This window comes from Leuciscus leuciscus (genome assembly GCF_965113295.1).
Source record: "Leuciscus leuciscus genome assembly, chromosome: 17".
NCBI classification, from domain to species: Eukaryota; Metazoa; Chordata; class Actinopteri; order Cypriniformes; family Leuciscidae; genus Leuciscus; species Leuciscus leuciscus.
This window is the reverse complement of record NC_138741.1, coordinates 11857322-11875485: the sequence shown is the minus strand read 5'-3', so window position 1 is coordinate 11875485 and position 18164 is coordinate 11857322. Positions and strand designations below refer to the sequence as shown.

The 18164-nt window shown below is 35.5% G+C and overlaps 2 protein-coding genes across 3 annotated transcripts; one reads left to right on the top strand and one right to left on the bottom strand.

The window, feature by feature from the left end:
* The first annotated feature begins 3014 nt into the window (after positions 1-3014).
* On the top strand, positions 3015-9231 carry LOC309479266 (Golgi resident protein GCP60). The gene is made up of 8 exons (XM_082143296.1): positions 3015-3502; positions 3798-3939; positions 4886-5026; positions 5125-5283; positions 5678-5840; positions 5941-6106; positions 7150-7422; positions 7503-9231. Exons 1-8 carry the CDS (start codon positions 3289-3291, stop codon positions 7715-7717), a joined length of 1473 nt encoding a protein of 490 aa, XP_081999422.1. The 5' UTR covers positions 3015-3288; the 3' UTR covers positions 7718-9231.
* Positions 9232-9478: 247 nt separating this feature from the next.
* ect2l (epithelial cell transforming 2 like) lies at positions 9479-18078 on the bottom strand. Of its 2 annotated transcripts, none has more exons than XM_082143218.1 (21): positions 17948-18078; positions 17183-17295; positions 16924-17086; positions 16506-16758; positions 16249-16352; positions 15837-15955; positions 15633-15717; positions 15389-15557; positions 15015-15143; positions 14795-14887; positions 13842-14018; positions 13654-13757; positions 13459-13557; positions 13182-13387; positions 12622-12769; positions 11800-11873; positions 11556-11712; positions 10810-10875; positions 10396-10484; positions 9991-10163; positions 9479-9801 (listed from the first exon to the last, which is right to left on the bottom strand). In XM_082143218.1, the coding sequence occupies exons 1-21, from the start codon at positions 18008-18010 to the stop codon at positions 9671-9673; spliced, it is 2715 nt and encodes a 904-aa protein (XP_081999344.1). In that variant the 5' UTR covers positions 18011-18078; the 3' UTR covers positions 9479-9670. The 2 variants fall into 2 exon arrangements, with proteins under 2 accessions (XP_081999344.1, XP_081999343.1); XM_082143217.1 differs by having other exon boundaries at positions 17612-18025.
* Positions 18079-18164: the final 86 nt, after the last annotated feature.

Sequence of the window (18164 nt, the reverse complement as noted above, 5' to 3'; positions counted from 1 at the left end):
ATAATATGATTGTTGACAGAGCCGGATTAACGCAAAGGCAAACTAGGCACGTGCCTAGGGCCCGATTGGCGGGATGGGGCCCAGACAGAGGAGAAAAAAAAAAAAAAAAAAAAAAATTTTTTTTTACAAATGTCCTATCTACAATTTATTTCAATAATTATTAATTAACTAAAAATAGTGACGATGTTTATCTTAACCATAGACTGTTACATTACTGCAGTTAAACCAATTAATGTGTCCGTTACAAAGCGGGTGCCGGCTTCTGAAAGTATGTGTAACGAACGCATCCATCAGGTGCTGCGAGGCAAAAGCATAAGCATACAAAGAAGCACAGCTCGTGATGCAGGTGTGTGAGTTGTCGTCATCTATTTTGGAGTGATTGCAATGTATTCTAAATATAAACTTGTACTGTAGATCAGCGTCATTTCTGGAAAAATCATTCACCGCTTTATTACGAGTTTAAAAGAGCGCGAGCGTCATTAACGTGCCCAGACGCGACGCTTTGAATTTGCGCGTACAATGAATAACATCGCGTCGGGAGCTGACTAGTAAAAAAGCTACAAAATTAAAAGACAAGACGTCTGTATTCTAAGTTAAAAAGCCAACACACTACAACATTTTTAAATGTTTCAAATAAAGGATCTCATATCTATGGGTATATCTTCTAAATTATGCTGATGATTAGATTATACCCTGACATTACGCCAATAATATCAGTTTATATATTTTTTTCTGCTCAGTAGCGATCGTGTCTTTCTCTTCCACTTGATTTGTGTATAGCATATTTAAGGTAGCAATGCAATATAAAAGCACTTATGCTCATCTACTGAAGTGGGATTCTGGAACTGTGAATAAATTGAATAAAACAGCAAAATAACAACAACAACAATAACATCTTCATTAAACAAAAAAGAGATTACCTTAGATAAAGTTTGATTAATATGTACATACAGTACCGGTAAAAGTCTGGACCCATTACTATTTTTAATGTTTTTGAAAGAAGTTTATTATTATGCTCTACAAGCCTGCATTTATTTGATCAAAAATACAGAAAAAAACAGGAATATTCAGCAAGGATGTGTTAAATATACAAAAAGTGATAGTGAAGACTTTTTAAAAACAACTTTTTAATAATCAAAAATCCTGAAAAAAAGTATCACAGGTTATAAAATAAATATTAAAGGAGAAGTTCACTTTTAAAATGAAAATTCTGTCATCATATACTCACCCTCATGTTGTTTCAAACCTGTATGAATTTCTTTCTTCTGCTGAACACAAAGGAAGATATTTAGAAGAATGTCAGTAACCAGACAGTTTTTGGGTCCCATTGACTTCCATAGTAGGAAAAAATATACTACCTACTATGGAAGTCAATGGGACCCAAAAACTGGCTGGTTACTGACATTCTTCTAAATATCTTCCTTTCTGTTCAGCAGAAGAAAGAAATTCATACAGGTTTGAAACAACATGAGGGTGAGTATATGATGACAGAATTTTCATTTTAAAAGTGAACTTCTCCTTTAAGCACAATTTCTAACATTTGATAATAAATCAGAATATTATAAAGTTTTCTGAAGGATCATGTGACACTAAATTCAGCTTTGCATCACAGAAATATAAAGTATAGTAAAATAGAAAACCATTATTTTAAATTTTAATAATATTTCACTATATTATTTTTCTGTATTTTTGATCAAATAAATCCAGGCTTGATGAGCATAAGAGACTTCTTTCAAAAACATTAAAAATAGTAATGTGTCCAAACTTATGTACTGTGTAAGTAAAAATATACTGCTTTTAAAATTAAATGTTGTATAAATAAAAAGGTTAGGAATCATATTTGTTTCAAGTGTTTTTTTATTGTGGGTGGGGGGCCTCCAACATGAATTTTGCCTAGGGCCTCCTAATGTCTAGAACCGGCCCTGATTGTTGATGAATGATTTATGTATTTGAAAAATGTAAAACACCTCACTATATTAAATAAAAGCTTGTTCTGACATATAGTTCTTGTTAAGGCTGATACCTTATTAAGTTTTGTATAATGGTGTTTGTCAATGAAAACCTCTCTCTTCTGAGAGTGACCATGTATTCGGTACAATCTTGAGAGATTCTGGACATTATTTGTGTTCCCTACAACCTCATTCCAATCCCTCCATTATCTGTGGAGGTCTGTGATGGCAGAATAGGGTGCTTTTGAAAGCCTGATGCAATGACTTCAATCTGTAAGTGTGAAGGAGAGGATTAAACACTCAATTTGCGTGGAAGAGAATGGTTGTTGGCAAAATCACAGGACAAAAGCTTGCCAGATCCACTTGTGTCTTTTCATGTTAAAACATAACAGACTGGAAACGCTTGTTTCTGTTAAAATTCTGGGTTTTCCTGTTTTTCATGAGGTCTGCTGGCATTTGGACAATTGTTTGCATGTGTTTAAAGGGATAGTTCACCCAAAAATGAAAAAATTTTCATCATTCCAAGCCTGTATAAATTAAATTTTTCTGCTGAAAACAAAAGAAGATATTTTGAAAAATGTTGGTAATCAAACAGTTAATGGGCACCATTAAATGCTTTAAATACATTTTAAAGACTGCACCAACCCAACGTTTCTTGATGGTTCAGGGTTTTGAAATGATATTTTTCCTTGCCAAAATGCTGCTATTTATTTGCTTATTGAAGAACAATAAAAAAAGGCTACAAACCAAGCCTTACATAGGCTACACGAATGTAAGTTACAGAAGAAAACTTGACACTGTTTAACAAATTACAATAACAAAGCAAATTCAGTTAAATATTAGGCTAACATTAAAACATTTATGCAAAAAATTGTTTTATGTAGCTATATGAAAGGTGCAAAATACTTAAGAATATCTGCAGTTAATATCTAGCTTATAATATATCTTAATATATAATAAAACTGCGTGACCAGAAAACTATATACAAAATATAAAAAATGTAAATTAAATATCTCGTCATAGTACTTAGAAGTGAAATGTGGTTCAGTTTACTAGCTGCATTACGACTAGTTGAGTCAGGTCGGCTAACGTATGCTCAGGTAATGTTCATGTCCAAGTGACATTTTAGCCTTAAAACAAAGCGAAAATTCGTCGGAGAACATTTTGGGTTTTATCTGCCCAGTTACAGACGTAACTAAAAAGTGAACGCGGTGTCAACGAGCTGAATTTAACACAAATATCCGGGATTTCCGGTGGGAATATACGGAAGAGAAGTGTTTTCTGCGCTACGTGGCCACCTGTGACAGCAGCAGCAGCTCGTAGTGACAGTTTGTTTGACATGATGGAGTTTGACAGAGAAGAACATGGCAGCGAGAGGACCGATAAAAACTGCGAGAACGGTATTATTAACACCGAGACTCACGCGCCCGGCACTGAGGAAGACCATAAATCATGTGAGGATAACGAAGAAAATCAGAAGACTTGGAGTTTGGAGAGAAACTGGGGTTTTACTTTACAGGAGCTCTTCGGACTTGCGCTGAAATTCTTTAAAGGTACCGTACATATAATGAATTAGCCTAGACTTTCACTTTCCCTTTTTTGTTTGTCCAGTAAATGTTTACAACTTTATTCTGTACGGTCACAACCTGCAGTCATGTACTGTTTATTGGTAGCAAAACAGAATTAAAGTCCCTTTACTGTGACTCATCGTCTAGATACATTGTAACAATAACTCCACCCATTCAGAAACTGGAAATGCCACTGATAATAATAGTGATTCAGGATCTCCCAGATGTTGTCAAAGAGTCATTATTTAATGATGATTTCTACATGTTTTGTCCCACACAGAGATGAATGGGAAAGCCTTTAATCCAACATATGAAGAAAACCTCCGTTTGGTTGCACTACATAAGCAAATCACTCTTGGCCCTTATAACCCAGAAGCATGTCCAGAAATTGGGTTTTTTGACTGGCAGGGAAACGACAGAAGGTAACAGAGGATTATATATGTAATTACTGTATAAGCCCAGTATAATTATCTCAGTACAGTAAAAAATGGCATTACCCTGGTATTCATATACCTTGGAGTAAATTCCATGAAATTTGGTAGCATGATATACATAAACACATATATTTGGTAGCATTCCATGATACACACACACACACACACACATACACACACACACACACACACACACACACACACACACACACACACACACACACACACACACACACACACACACACATATATATATATATATATATATATATATATATATAATATATATATATATATATATATATATATATATATATATATATATATATATATATATATATATATAAATTTAACACACATACATACATATTAAATTCAGGATGAAACGGAAGTTGCAATAGTTTTTGATTTATGTCCAAGAGAAATGGCTTCAGTAAAGAGATAGTGTGCACATCCAGACACTTTTTGGCAGGTGTTCGATCAAAATAAATCATCAAACTCAAAATAAACAAAAATGGCTTCCCAACAAGAAAAATCTTCCCCATGGACAAAAGCAAGTCCCGCCCTACATTTTTTCTTGTTGGGAAGCCATTTTTGTTTATTTTGAGTTTGATGATTTATTTTGATCGAACACCTGCCAAAAAGTGTCTGGATGTGCACAAAAAGTATGGATGGTTGTGGTTTGCTATTGCTGTGATGTCATGTGAGTGACAGGTTATTCCCGCCCTCCCACCAGTGAACACATCATCAAAGAGAAGAGATGTGGCTGCAAGGGGAGGGGAAGTTATTTTGATTAGAGGATTATGAGGGCATAAGAATTAAAAATAAAGAATAATAACAAGAATTGTCCATTTTGATTTCATGGTGACTTAAATGCCATATTGCACAACCCTACAATGTCTATAGACGCTTCATTTATCACTGCATTTCTCAGGAAAGAATGGCTACGGCTTGGCAGCATGGCCAAAGAGGACGCCATGGAGGACTTTGTGAAGCTTCTGAACTCCTGTTGTGCTCTGTTTGCACCATATGTGACTTCACATAAGATTGAGAAAGAGGAACAAGAAAAGAGACAGTAGGTTCTGTATTAGTTAAAGTGCCTAAAGCTTCTCATAATGTAGTCTAATAAGAATTGTAGGAAGCCCTTTTTATTCTGTATGTGCGTGTGTTTAGGAGAGAAGAGGAAGAACGTCTCAGACTGGAGAGAGAAGAGCAGGAGCGACGGCGGCTGGAAGAAGAAGCACGACGCAGAGAAGAAGAGGAGATGAGGATAAAAGAGGAGGAACAGAGAAGAAAAGAAGAGGCAGAGAGGTTACAGATAGAGCAACAAAAGTGAGTGCTGGTAATCTATAGATTTTGAAAGTAATATATTATTCTCACCAAGGCTGCTTTTATTTGATCAAAAATAGTTAAAACAGTATATTACAGGTTGCAATTAAAAATAATAGTTTTCTATTTTAATATATTTAAAAATGTAATTTATTCCAAATGACAGAGCTGTCTTTTCAGTATCAGTGTCTCATAATCCGTTATTACTCTAATATGCTGATTTGGTGCTCAAGAAACTCTTCTTATTATTATCAACGTTGAATACTGATGTGCTGCGGGATACTTTTCCCCCAGGATTCTTTGATGAATAGAGTTCTCTATTGTTTCTGTAGGGATGACTGCTGCTTTAAAATGTGTTGATAACTTCTAATCTAGTATATAACATCTGTGTGCACAGAGAGCAGATCATGGCTGTTCTGAATGCACAGACGGCAGTGAAGTTTCAGCAATATGCCGAACAGCAGTATCCAGACAACCCAGACCACCAGCAGTTACTCATCAGACAGCTGCAGGAACAGCACTACCAACAATACATCCACCAGGCCCTCCAGCTGCAGCAGGTACAAACACACCTGGAGACATTTACGGAAAGTCTGTGACTTGACTCAAGGAAACTTCTCATCAGGATCCTGGTCTTAGGTTGCTTCTTTATGATTTCAGATGGCCTCGCAGAAGCAGCAGGAAGACTCGAATGCTCTTCCTGTTCCTGTCTTAAATGAAGCAGTGCCCACCTGCAACCCCAACAACCAATCGAATTCATTAGAGAATCACGAACAACAGTCAGACTCAAAAGCCTTCCATTTGTGTGTAGAAGGGAAAACAGAAGGTATGTTTTATCAAACTATGCAAGTTCTTGTCTATTTTTATTTTCTATTTGCAGCTAAGAATATTATACACCACAATTTGAAGTTTGATTTTTTTCATGTTTTGGAAAGAAGTCTCTTATGCCTACCAAGGCTGCATTTATTTGATTAAAAGTTAAGTAACAGTAAAACAATAATATTGTGAAATATGAATAATATTTTAAATGGTTTGTTTTCTGTGATGGCAAAGCTGAATTTTCAGCATCATTACTCATTTTACATTACACATTAGTCTTCAGTGTCACATGATCCTTCAGAAAACATTCTAATATGTTGATTTAATGCTGCACAACATATTGTTATTATTAGAGTTTTTTCATATTTCAAATACATAATGAAATAGTTTTTAGTTATGTACATTAATAAAATGCGTTTACTAAATTAATATGAATATATTTATAGGCTTGTATATAAAATTTTTTTTACATACAATAATAAAATATAATAAAAATATATTTGTAAAATAAAAATAAAACAATTTGCTTTTAGTTTAGGTTCAGTAAGATTGTCTGAAATTAATATTTGTAATCAGCAAGGATGCATTGAATTGATCAAAAGTGAGAGTAAAGATCTCTGTTTCAAATAAATGCTGTTCTTTTGAACTTTCTATTCATCAAATAATCCTGAAAAAAATATATTGCGGTTTACACAAACATATTAAGAAGCACAACTGTTTTTAAACATTAATAATAAAAAATGTTTCTTGAGCAGCAAATCAGCATATTAAAATGATTTCTGAAGGATTATGTGACACTGAAGACTAGAGTAATGACAATATTACTGTTTGTTACTGTTACTATGTTTTGTTTAAATAAATGCAGCCTTGCTGATCATAAGATACATAAAAAATGACCCCAAAGTTTTTAACTGTAGTATATATACAGTATATATATATATATACACTAATAATTTGTTTTTTAAAGTTGGAACACTACGTTTATTCACACATATAGTCGTCACATTACTTGTCCTCTTACATTCATTTATTTTTCTTTCTTGAATGCAGAAGTAGCTATCCTTGCTCCCTCTATGTGGACACGGCCTCAGGTTAAGGAGTTTAAGGAAAAGGTGTTGCACGATGAAGACTCTGTGATCACGGTGGGCCGAGGGGAGGTGTTGACAGTACGGGTGCCCACTCATCAGCATGGCTCACACCTGTTTTGGGAATTTGCCACCGATCACCACGATATTGGTTTTGGGCTGTACTTTGAGTGGAAGGACTTGACCATTCCAACAGACAGCAAAAATGAAGGAGAATCTACTACTGACGCTAATGAAGGTAAGAAGGTGGATTTCATAGACACATTAAAAAAATATTATTTCATATTTATGATTAATTCAATTCTATCCTAATTAAAGGCACAGCACAAGCTGAAAAAGAGAAACCGACAGAACAGGGCAGACGTCCGCTGGTAAATGAGGTGGTTCCTGTTTCCCGTCGTGACAGCCACGAGGAAGTTTATGCAGGCAGCCACCAATATCCCGGTGAGGGAGTTCATCTTCTGAAATTTGACAATTCCTACTCCCTCTGGAGGCCAAAGGTTGTCTATTACAGAGTTTATTACACTAGATAAATATCACCAGACCAGGTGCTGCATACACTATCTCTACCTTTGAGAATATCGAGCGAGTCTTGATTCAAGAGAGGCAACAGTATTGTGCTGTTGAAATATGAAATATAAGAAATATGTTGTTTTCTTCGAATGTCGTTTTCTTTTCTACTGAAAGATGCATGAATCCTGCTTTTGGTGTCATGATCAAAAGGAAGTCCTGTTCTTTAATAATTTCTATATTTTTTCCATGCAAGAAAACCAAAATCTTATGTTTATTATGTTGAATCAATGAAGGAGTGGTGTATACATATATTTTTTAATTGATGTGATTCAAGCACTTTAAAGTTTGAAAAATCATTTATGAATCCTAAAACAGGTGATATTTCATCTTATACAGTAGTGGCCAAAAGTGATATCTGGACTAGGAAAATGTATATCTTCACCTTTTATTCAAATTATTAAAAAATTCTTAAAGATTTTGTAAGCATATTGCGTAGTTGTGCTCGAAATCATTTGTGTTTTTTGTGATAATCCAATTAAACATGCCAAATTATGCAGACATAATGTTTGGCATGGCTGTCATACAAAGAAATTATAAACGCATGCTAAAACGAGAGAACAAACAAAATATTAATAACTGGTTATGTTGTAGTCAATGTATGTTTTCCTGTGAGCTTTTTGTTATTCTATGCATTATTTGCATAGTAAAATAAACCATATAGCTACAGTTAACACCTTTTTTTGCCAAATAATTTTGTTAGATAAATGCCTCAAGGTTAGTGCTTTATTCTTCCCTCATATTTAAAATATATAAAAATATAAAATATTTTTTCATATTTTGATGGTTTAATCAAACTTGTAGGGTCATTAAATCCCCAAACCAATCACTTTTGGCCACTACTGTATTTCTTTGGTGTGTAGGATTGTTTTTCTTTTTATATTGTTTTGTGGGTTGTTAAATAGATCAAGCATTAGATAATGTAATAATTTTTACTTTTTATATTAAGGCCTAATCGTAAACATTATTCTTTTCCATTTATGTGTTAATTGAAACTGGAGGTTAGGATGTTATTGACCTCTTGAAAGTGAGTAAATGATTGTTATGTCTATATATTTGCACACAATGTGCACTTGTGCATAAAATCAAGTCAAGAACTAGGACTACTACTACTACAACTAGACTCCGAAATGTCTAGTTCCTAACGACTTTGTTTGGCTTTCTAGTAAGGGTTCATATTATTATATTTTGTGTATTTGCTTGTCTTAAGCATACATGTCTATCCTGATGATACTGAAGCATATGAAACTATGCACACAATATTGCACACTACAAAGATGGAGAGATATTGTGTGTAGGTAAAAAGACTCTAAATATTTTGGACTATCAGTTCAGATAATTGTTTTAAAAAATGTCATTTAATTCTTCAAGAATTATAAGTGGCAGCTAGGTGTAACCATGTCACGTGGTGATGGATTTTTGTCTTTTTAATAGTCTTTTTTGTATAAATAGGATAATAAAATTTGTCCTAATGATATCTGCAAGTGTACTGATGTGGGAAGTCCCACAATGCAATCAAAATCTTTAACACTGTGAGAACACTATTTTTTGTGAAATAAATGCTTTTATACCCGACATAAGTGTGCATGTAAAATATGAAGAATATTTTAAATTATAATGAAAATGATTATTTAGCCCTGTGTATGATTATCCCATTTTTCTGCATTGTTCCAGCAATAAAGTAAAAATTATACATTCAAAATCACAAGGTCAAGGACATCCAGTATGCATAAAAATACAGATTTTTATATTTATGCATTAATTCATACTGTAATCAATCATAATCAGATGTAGCAATCATACCAATTCAATTTGCTTGGTAATAAAAACAAATGAAAAAAATAGCAAGTTAGGAATTAAATATGTCCATCATAGTTTCATCATTTAGCTTACAGGAGTAAATATGATGTTCATCTTTAGTTTCGTGTTATAGCAGCACTCATAGCACTGCGTAAAGCACACAGCAGCCTGATCTTGTCCTCTTCTCTATCTGTAGCACAGATCCACTGCCGCTTAGGGCTCTCCAGCTGAAAAGCGTTTCGGACATCTGAAAAGATAATGATGAAGTTAAAAGTGTATATTTAAATATATGTTATAATAGAATATTATAATTTAAAGTGATATATATATATATATATATGTATATGTATATGTATATGTATGTGTGTGTGTTGACTTATAACTTCCTGTGTTAACCTCCTGAACACTGCATGACAGTACTAATAATAGCACATACACTTTGTATCTGTGATTTCCGTGAGGTTTAGACAGTGCAGAGCCACAGAGGCGAGAAAGGTGTGAGTCGTGTTCTTTGCCAGACAAAACGGCACGTTTGAGACACTCTTCTCTGTGAGCACGAGGGCATCATTGAACAGAAACATTCCCAGGTCACTCACATGCTCATACATCCTGAGAAAAAATGAGAATAAATACATCACAGGTCAGTAGGGTTTGCTTGAGTAAATCCGGTCCCTTGATTAGAACAATTATTTGTTGATTATACTCCAATATATTGAGTTTGATTTGAAACTATGCTGTTACTATTCATTTAATTTTTTTTTTTTAAAGTAGACGTTGAAGTTGGCTTCAAGTAGACAGAGAGGCTTTTGTTTCTGTCATTTGATCTCAGGTCAGGTACTACCTGAGAGAAGAAGCAATGTCTCCATTAAGGCAGCTCAGTAATGCCACATCCTGTGTGGTTATCAAGTATCTGCTCCCCTCCAACAAATTCTAAATAAAGTACAGAAATAGTGTTATACTGTGTGTATGAGCATACAAGTTCAAGTTCATTTATTTATATAGCACATTTAAACAGCCGCTAGACAGACCAAAGTGCTTTACAGAACAAGCATATAAAAATAAAAGCAGCAAAACAACACATAAACACATAAAGAACAACTGCACTGCACAAATACAGTGCACTGCAATTGTGTATGGCTGTCTATCACAGACTTTTGTTGTTTTAAATACAGAAACCTTGCCTCGTGACCTTTAATGGCCTGTGAGAACCTGATCTCTGTGTGTAAATGACTGGTGCAATGACTGTGCAACTTACTGGGCAGCTTTGAATTGTGCTCTGTGCCTCCATGATTCTCAAGTCTCGATCCAGACTCTTTTTCAACTGGGAGTGGAAAACAAAGCACTGTTTTAAAAAAAGTGACTTTACTCAGAATACCCATACTCAGAATTTGTCCTCTGCATTTAACCCATCCAGGTTAGTGCACACACATTAGGAGCAGTGAGTAGTGAACACACACACACACACATACACTCTGCAAACCATGGACACACACACCTGGAGCAGTGGGCAGCCAGCCATTTTGCTGTGGCGCCCAGGGAGCGATTGGGGATTAGGTGCCTTGCTCAAGGACACAGACCTCAGTCATTTCCTGTCGGTATTGAGAATCGAACCCACAACCTTCGGGTTACCAGTCTGACTCTGACTCTTTCTGAAGATGGTTTCTGTCATTTTAGATAGTTATCACGCTGATGTCCAGTAAGTTTGGTTTTAATTAGTTATTTGATGCAATAAAAACGGGCTGTAACATCATGATTGACAGCTGTACATAAAAGAAAACTCAAGACTACAAACGAGGCGTTTCAGGGAGTTCAGAAACAGTGCTTACTGATATAGAAAATACCTCCCCTTTGAGTGGACTTTGTAGACCTTATTTATACTCAAACAGCAATATTACACACTAAAGAAAGTTGCAAATGTAAACAAGCATAATAGATCCTCTTTGAGGTGAAAACATTCATGTTCATATTTATTCAATGAGTGCTTTTTTTTTTTAATCACACCTTGTGTATGAAGTCACTGTAAGTCATCAGCGAGTTGAGGGCAGATGATAACTGTGTGTAGTCTGGGTGCTCAGGCGGTGTGTGTAGCGTTAATGCCTGAAGCAAAGTCACATACTCCTCCACCCGTGCGGATGGTGTGAGAAACAGCTCCTGGAGACTGGACATTCAATTGGAGTGTTGCTAAGTCGCTCTTGTACAACTTTTATTTAGCCAGAAAACTACCAGATCTGTAACTCTACTGTACCTCAGCATTCTGGTAGCAACGGTCCGGTCGTGTCTCTTCAGAAAGGTGCGGAATGCAGGAAGCATCTCACGACACTACAAAACATATACAATATTACTGAACAGTTATTTTATATTTACAATAAAAACAACTGTTTTATTTTTATGTTTTAAAATGTAATTTATTCCTGTAGTAGCAAAGCTGAATTTTCAGCAGCATTACTCCAGTCTTCAATGTCACATGATCATTCACTGAAATCATTCTAATATGCTGATTTGATGCTCAAGAGATATTTCTTATTATTATCAAATGTTGAAAATACCTTGCCTAATATTATATGCTGCCTAATAATTTTTTCAGGATTCTTTGATGAATAGAAAGGTCAAAAGAATATCATTTATTTAAAATATATTTTTGTAACAATGTAAAAGTATGTAAGAGACCTATCAACATTGACACTTAGTCATGAAGGGTCTGCAATGATGTCATTTCCTGTTTTGTTTCCGTACATTGCTCGTACCACATGACTCTGATTTGGCAGAAAAGTTTTTCAAATATTTATAAATTTTTAGCAAAACTGCTTTGCTTCTAATAATAATAAAATATAATGGCAACTACTCAGTAAAGAAAGAATGTCATTCTTTTAATGAGACTTTCTTCAGCTGATCCCCCCCCCCCCCCCCCCACTATGATATCAATTTTGACTTTATTAAAAAATCTATCAAAATGCATTTTAATTTAGAAATTAAAACATTTTCATCACTGAAGAGGTTTATTCAAGTCATTGTATAATATTTATTAGGTTTTTTTAATGTACAAAGACAATATTCAACATTAACATACCTTGTCTATAGTTCTCAGAATGGTAGAATAGTTGTTGAAAAAGTTAGTGTAGACTCTTAACTTGGTGCAAAACTTGACACAAACATCCCCCACACACTGCAGCGGAGCCCACTCCTCCCACCTCTCAGTAAGCTCCTTCAGAAAAACACTGCAAGACCATTTGTGAAGGCCAGAGAATAAGAGAGAAACAGAAAGAGAAAGAGAAATGTATGTGGAAACAGCACGTCCAGATTTTTCCGAGTTAGACGCGTTCCTGTATTTTGTTGATCCTGAAACAACATTCCTGTCTGAAAATGTAATCCTATCTATATCCCTACCCCTAAACCTAACCCTACCCATGAGTTATCCCTAAAATCAGAGGGAAATGATAAGTGAATAACACTGATGTAGAAGCACCTAACCTTGGTCGTAAGCCTAAACTTGACATAAACTCTAAACTTGTCCCTCAAATCTGATTGGTTGATTGGAATATTGTTCCAGGACTAACAAAGATGTTGATCCAAGAACATGTTGCACTTGGTGAAATCAGGTTCTGCGAGGAAGAATGGACTGTATTTTACTTGTTTGCCTCCAAAATGTCCAGCAGAGGGCAGAAGAGGGTGATGAGATTGACTGAGCTGATGATGGCTCGATTGGAGTCCAGTGCCGCTCTGAGAGGTGTGTAGAACACTGTGGCCACCGCTTGAAGATGCCTCACGTATGTTTTCTCACTATTCAAAAGCTCTTTGCACACAGCACTGCGTCTATCTGCATCACTTAACAAACCCTAAAAAAAGACACATTTTTAAGGCATTTGGTAAACCAAATGATCTGAATTATAGAAAGATTAGCACTAACCTTTGGAGATTCTGGACTGGGGAATGGATCGATGTTCTTCACACCACTGTTTACTGATGACCTTAGTAGAAAGTGTCCCAAGAAGTCTAAGGGATCATCCTACAGCATGACAGTAAAACAGTAAATCAGTGAATTCAATATAATGCAGCGATAACCTGAGATTTACTGGAACAGAATGTTTTATTTTTTGCTTACTGGAGTTTCGTTCATCAGAGCCACGAGCCCACGAACCAAACACTGCATGACCTCAGATTTAAGGGAAATGACAGGCATCTTTATATGATCCCAGAGGAATAGACCTGTAGCCACGCAAACAAAGAAAACGGTTTGAATACACACACAGGAAGTAAATGACGTAACTGTGTTTTAATTTTTTAACTTACCCAGGATGCGGCCTCTGATCTCTTGACATATAAAGTGCAGCTGTGGCCCCAGCTGTTTCCGTAGTTCCTTACAGGCTTCTTCTATCCATTCAGCCTGTCTGCACCAGCTCAGGAGGAGGGTCTCATGCAGATACACCAATGGAGGAAACTCACCAGACCCGGACCACTCACTGAGAACTAACAGAAATATTGAGACCGCTTCTTTAAAACACTATCATGATACTTGACTGAATTCATGTTTCTGGTTATCTTTTTATTTTTAAGTCAAATTAAACAAGAAATTATTGTAATTGTTATCAGTAATAGTATTGGTATTAAAATCTATATTATTTTATAATATATATATATATATATATATAGTATAAATATAATATATATAATAATTCTATAATTAATGCTAAATAATAAACAATGCTATAATTAAATATAGATTTTAAAATAATAAATAATATATTTCATAATCTTAACATGCACAACAAAAATCTAAAATGAAACAAAGTCTTTTTTATTATTTTACATCATAATTTATATTTTAAAAAAATGTATAATGAATAATAATTGTAATTATTTAATGAAACATGATTTTAAGATTAATTAACGAATGTAATGTAATTCAGTTGGGCTGAATAAGGAATTAAAAGCAGCTAACAAGTACACATTATACCAGGGAACACATTCAATATTGATTAAAAAGTATCCCAGGATGCACCTCATGAAGTTGGCTGAATGAACAGAGCTTGCAGAGCTTTAATCTCTAAAGGTCTTAGATATTCTTGATTTAAATTTTTTGGGTCACAACATAATTTAACTTCCATTTGTTGTTTCATAGGTTTTATGAATGTACTGTTCTAAAATGTGGCAATAATAAATAATAATGTGTCCAAACTTTCGACTGAAAGTATAATACAGTAGATCACAAATGAACCCACTCTCAAGACATATCTGAAACTCACTGTGCTGGTAGGAGCCCGTGCAGATTCCTGTGGGAGCTCTGACATTCAGACCAGTCAAAACAGACAACTTCCTCATCAGATCCATCCCTGCAACTGAACGATCAATACAGAACAACATCTGAATAAAACATATACAGTAAATGTCACATGGAATGGCATCTCAATGGCTACAACCTGTGTGAAGCCAGTACTGAACTGGGACAAAACAGACAAACTTTACCAGAAGCTGCCAGCGGAACAAAGATGTTCAGACTCCCTCCATCTGAAGCAGGAACCACCCAGCCACACAGTTTCTCCCAGAACTCCCTCACACATGGCTTCAGCACTGTCTTCTCAGTAATGCTCAGTCCTGGGGATAAAACACAATATATATAATGCTATATTATGCAGGGTGTTTTGTTGTGTTATGACAAAACATAATGTTGTTCATTGGAGCAATTGAAATATTTGGCATGATTTTGACAGTAGCTCTTTGTTTTAAGGTTATAAAAAAAAATCTGCCATCATAAAGTTAGAGAATGTTCCAGAAAATCTATTCCAGCAGGCAAATATTCCATTTTAATGAAATTATGTTGAATTAATCAGGGAAATTACCATCTGTGAGAGTCAACTCATCTGTGCTTCCTGCCACCAGAATGCCGAGACTTTGCATCATCCTGCCTTGGATCACCCTTTCCGCCAGAGCGAGCAAAGCCTCCAAGGTCATTACTTGTGAGTCATATGGCAAAACCACCACAGACACTTGCACCGCGGCCAGAAGCAGCTAGAAATATGAAGTTGAGATCCTTCAGTTCATAAACAACTGTCTATCATTCAGAGATGTAACTGAACGTCTTACTTCATATCCAGGAACTTTGGATGACACAAGCAGGAAATGAGGAAGAGGACAGTAGGAAGACTTGACTGGTTTGCAGAACAGTGAACTGTAAGGCAACAGCATTTTCAGGAATAGTTTTCCATTATTGTTGTTTGACAAATAAAAAAAGGTACTAAACATGATGCATGAAAAAAAGAATGCAGAGATTTCCATCTTATTACTGACCTCATAGTTTTCACTACACTGGTGTCACATGTGCTCTCAAGAGTATTATTCATCCTCAAATCAAGCCACGGTTCTCTTATTTCCACACTACAGAGTGAATTTTCCAATCGACACTTTTCCTATGGAAAAAAAAACATGAGAAATTACCATAATGTGTATATTTCTGTGCATGTAATACAAGACTAATATTGTGTTACATAAACGCATCTAAGATGAAGATAAAATTAACATAATCATGATCAAAATGATCAGTGATTAAATTTTTTTATCAATTAGTTTCATCACTTAAACCAGGGTTGTCACCTATATTCACACACCAATTAAATATTTATTTGATTATTATTTGTATTATTATTTGGATGACATGCTTGTTGATAAAATCTTTTTCGCTATAATTATATCAGAGTCTCACCCCAAGCTGAACAAGAGCAGCAGTGAGACTCAGTGGCTTATGTATAGATGATGTGCCCAATTTACTCGTGTTTAACCATGCCCTCCTGGTCTTCAATGCAGCCTCTGTGGAGAAAGCAGAAGGGAATATGAGGACCAGAACATCTGCCAAATGACATTATTAGCCTCAGATCATTTCCATTACATAAAACTCTTTAACCTCAATCAGATCATTTCATGAGGACATTTACAAGCAATGCTGGAATCCCTGGTACTTACTTTTATGCTCTGCTATCTTCTCTCTGATGGTTTGTCTTATCTTGTGCTCTCTCCATCTATCCTCTTGCTCCTCTGGTGCTGTCAAACTCTCATTCAAGGTACCATAGACATCTGCTGCTTCCCGTGCAGTCAGGATGTCTAAACTGGCAGTGCAGGCCACATAATGTCTTTTCCACGCTCCGTACTCATGATCTGATGGGCTGTAGGGAAGAAACCATCCCAGACGGATGCACTTCGGAGACCACAGACAGTCCTAGAATCACATAGAGATTACACTGTGAGTGAGTAAACATGTCTTTGACATTTCTGGCAGCATTCTGAAATTGAATTTTAGAAGATTTTCAGTAACAATGTTTGAGTGAAGAGAGAAATGTGATCTAATAAATGAAATGCACGTTTGTACCGGTTCATTTCTTACCTGCTCTGCCAGGAATCTCCAGTGCCAGCACACCTGTGCTGCGGCGCAGATGTCTCGAGGACTTAGGAAGGACATGATGTAGAGAGACAGAAAGCGAGGCAGCACTGCCGTGAAGTCCATCCGGGTGATGGGGACTGATTCTGCCAAACAATCACTGGTGAACCTAAAATCATAACCATACAAAGTCATTGTAATCTGTATGAGAAAGTGGAATTCCTGTGCGTGGTGAGATATCAGATATTATGCACCGAGAATTTACTTGAGCTGAGTTTTGGAGCATCTCCTCAGCAGCCGACAAATAAATTCTTTTCTTTGACGGTCTGTCCACAGGTCAAACCAATGGAGGATGAGAGTTGTTCTCTCCTGAAAAAGCTGCACATTTATTTAGTTAGATTAAATGTTGTCTCATCTTAAAATAATGTAAAAGTAAAAAATATATAAAATTATAATATAAAATTGGTTACACTTTATTTTAAGGTGTCTTTGTTACACTATAATTATACATTTAAGTAGCCTACTGAGTATTATTGAGTAATGTAGCCTACTTACTATAGGGTTGGGATTAGGGTATGGATTTGGAGTTAGTTACATGTAATTAAGCATCATTTATAGTTATTACTATAGTAAATGCATGTAACATATTTAACAATGACACTAAAAGTAAAGTGTTACCCTTTTTTATCCTGACCTGTTGGTTACATGCTTTATTTGTTACAGGCGTCCATGAACTGAATCTGGTTTCTGTGCCTTCGGACTGCGGCTGTCTGTAGTCACTTCCATTCATCTGCCAGGGATTCAGAAAATCCGGATTCCCGCGGTTTTTTGACTTATAATAGGTTCTAAATTCCACAGACGTCATTCTTACAGTTACAGTTGTTAAAATAGTCCAAAAACTATCACTTTCCTGGTTTTTAAATAAAATAGCAGACGGAGACGTATTTGTTTTATTTGCAAAGGCGCTAATTATTATAAATTCTGCACGAATATCCGTTTATTATCGTTTGGAGATTAGTTCTAAACAAACCTCTAGTCTAGTGAACATCCAGGAACCAGCGCCATTCCCAGCTCGTTTCCCTAGAGACCACATAACAAATGAAGCTCTGCGAAATTCCTTCACACGAATCGCGTTTCTCCTGGAGCAGCTCCTGGATTCACGGTCGCAGACAGTTATTTCAACATATATTTTATTTTATTTTTACATAAACATATTGTTGATCTACGTAATTCATATGTGGGTCATA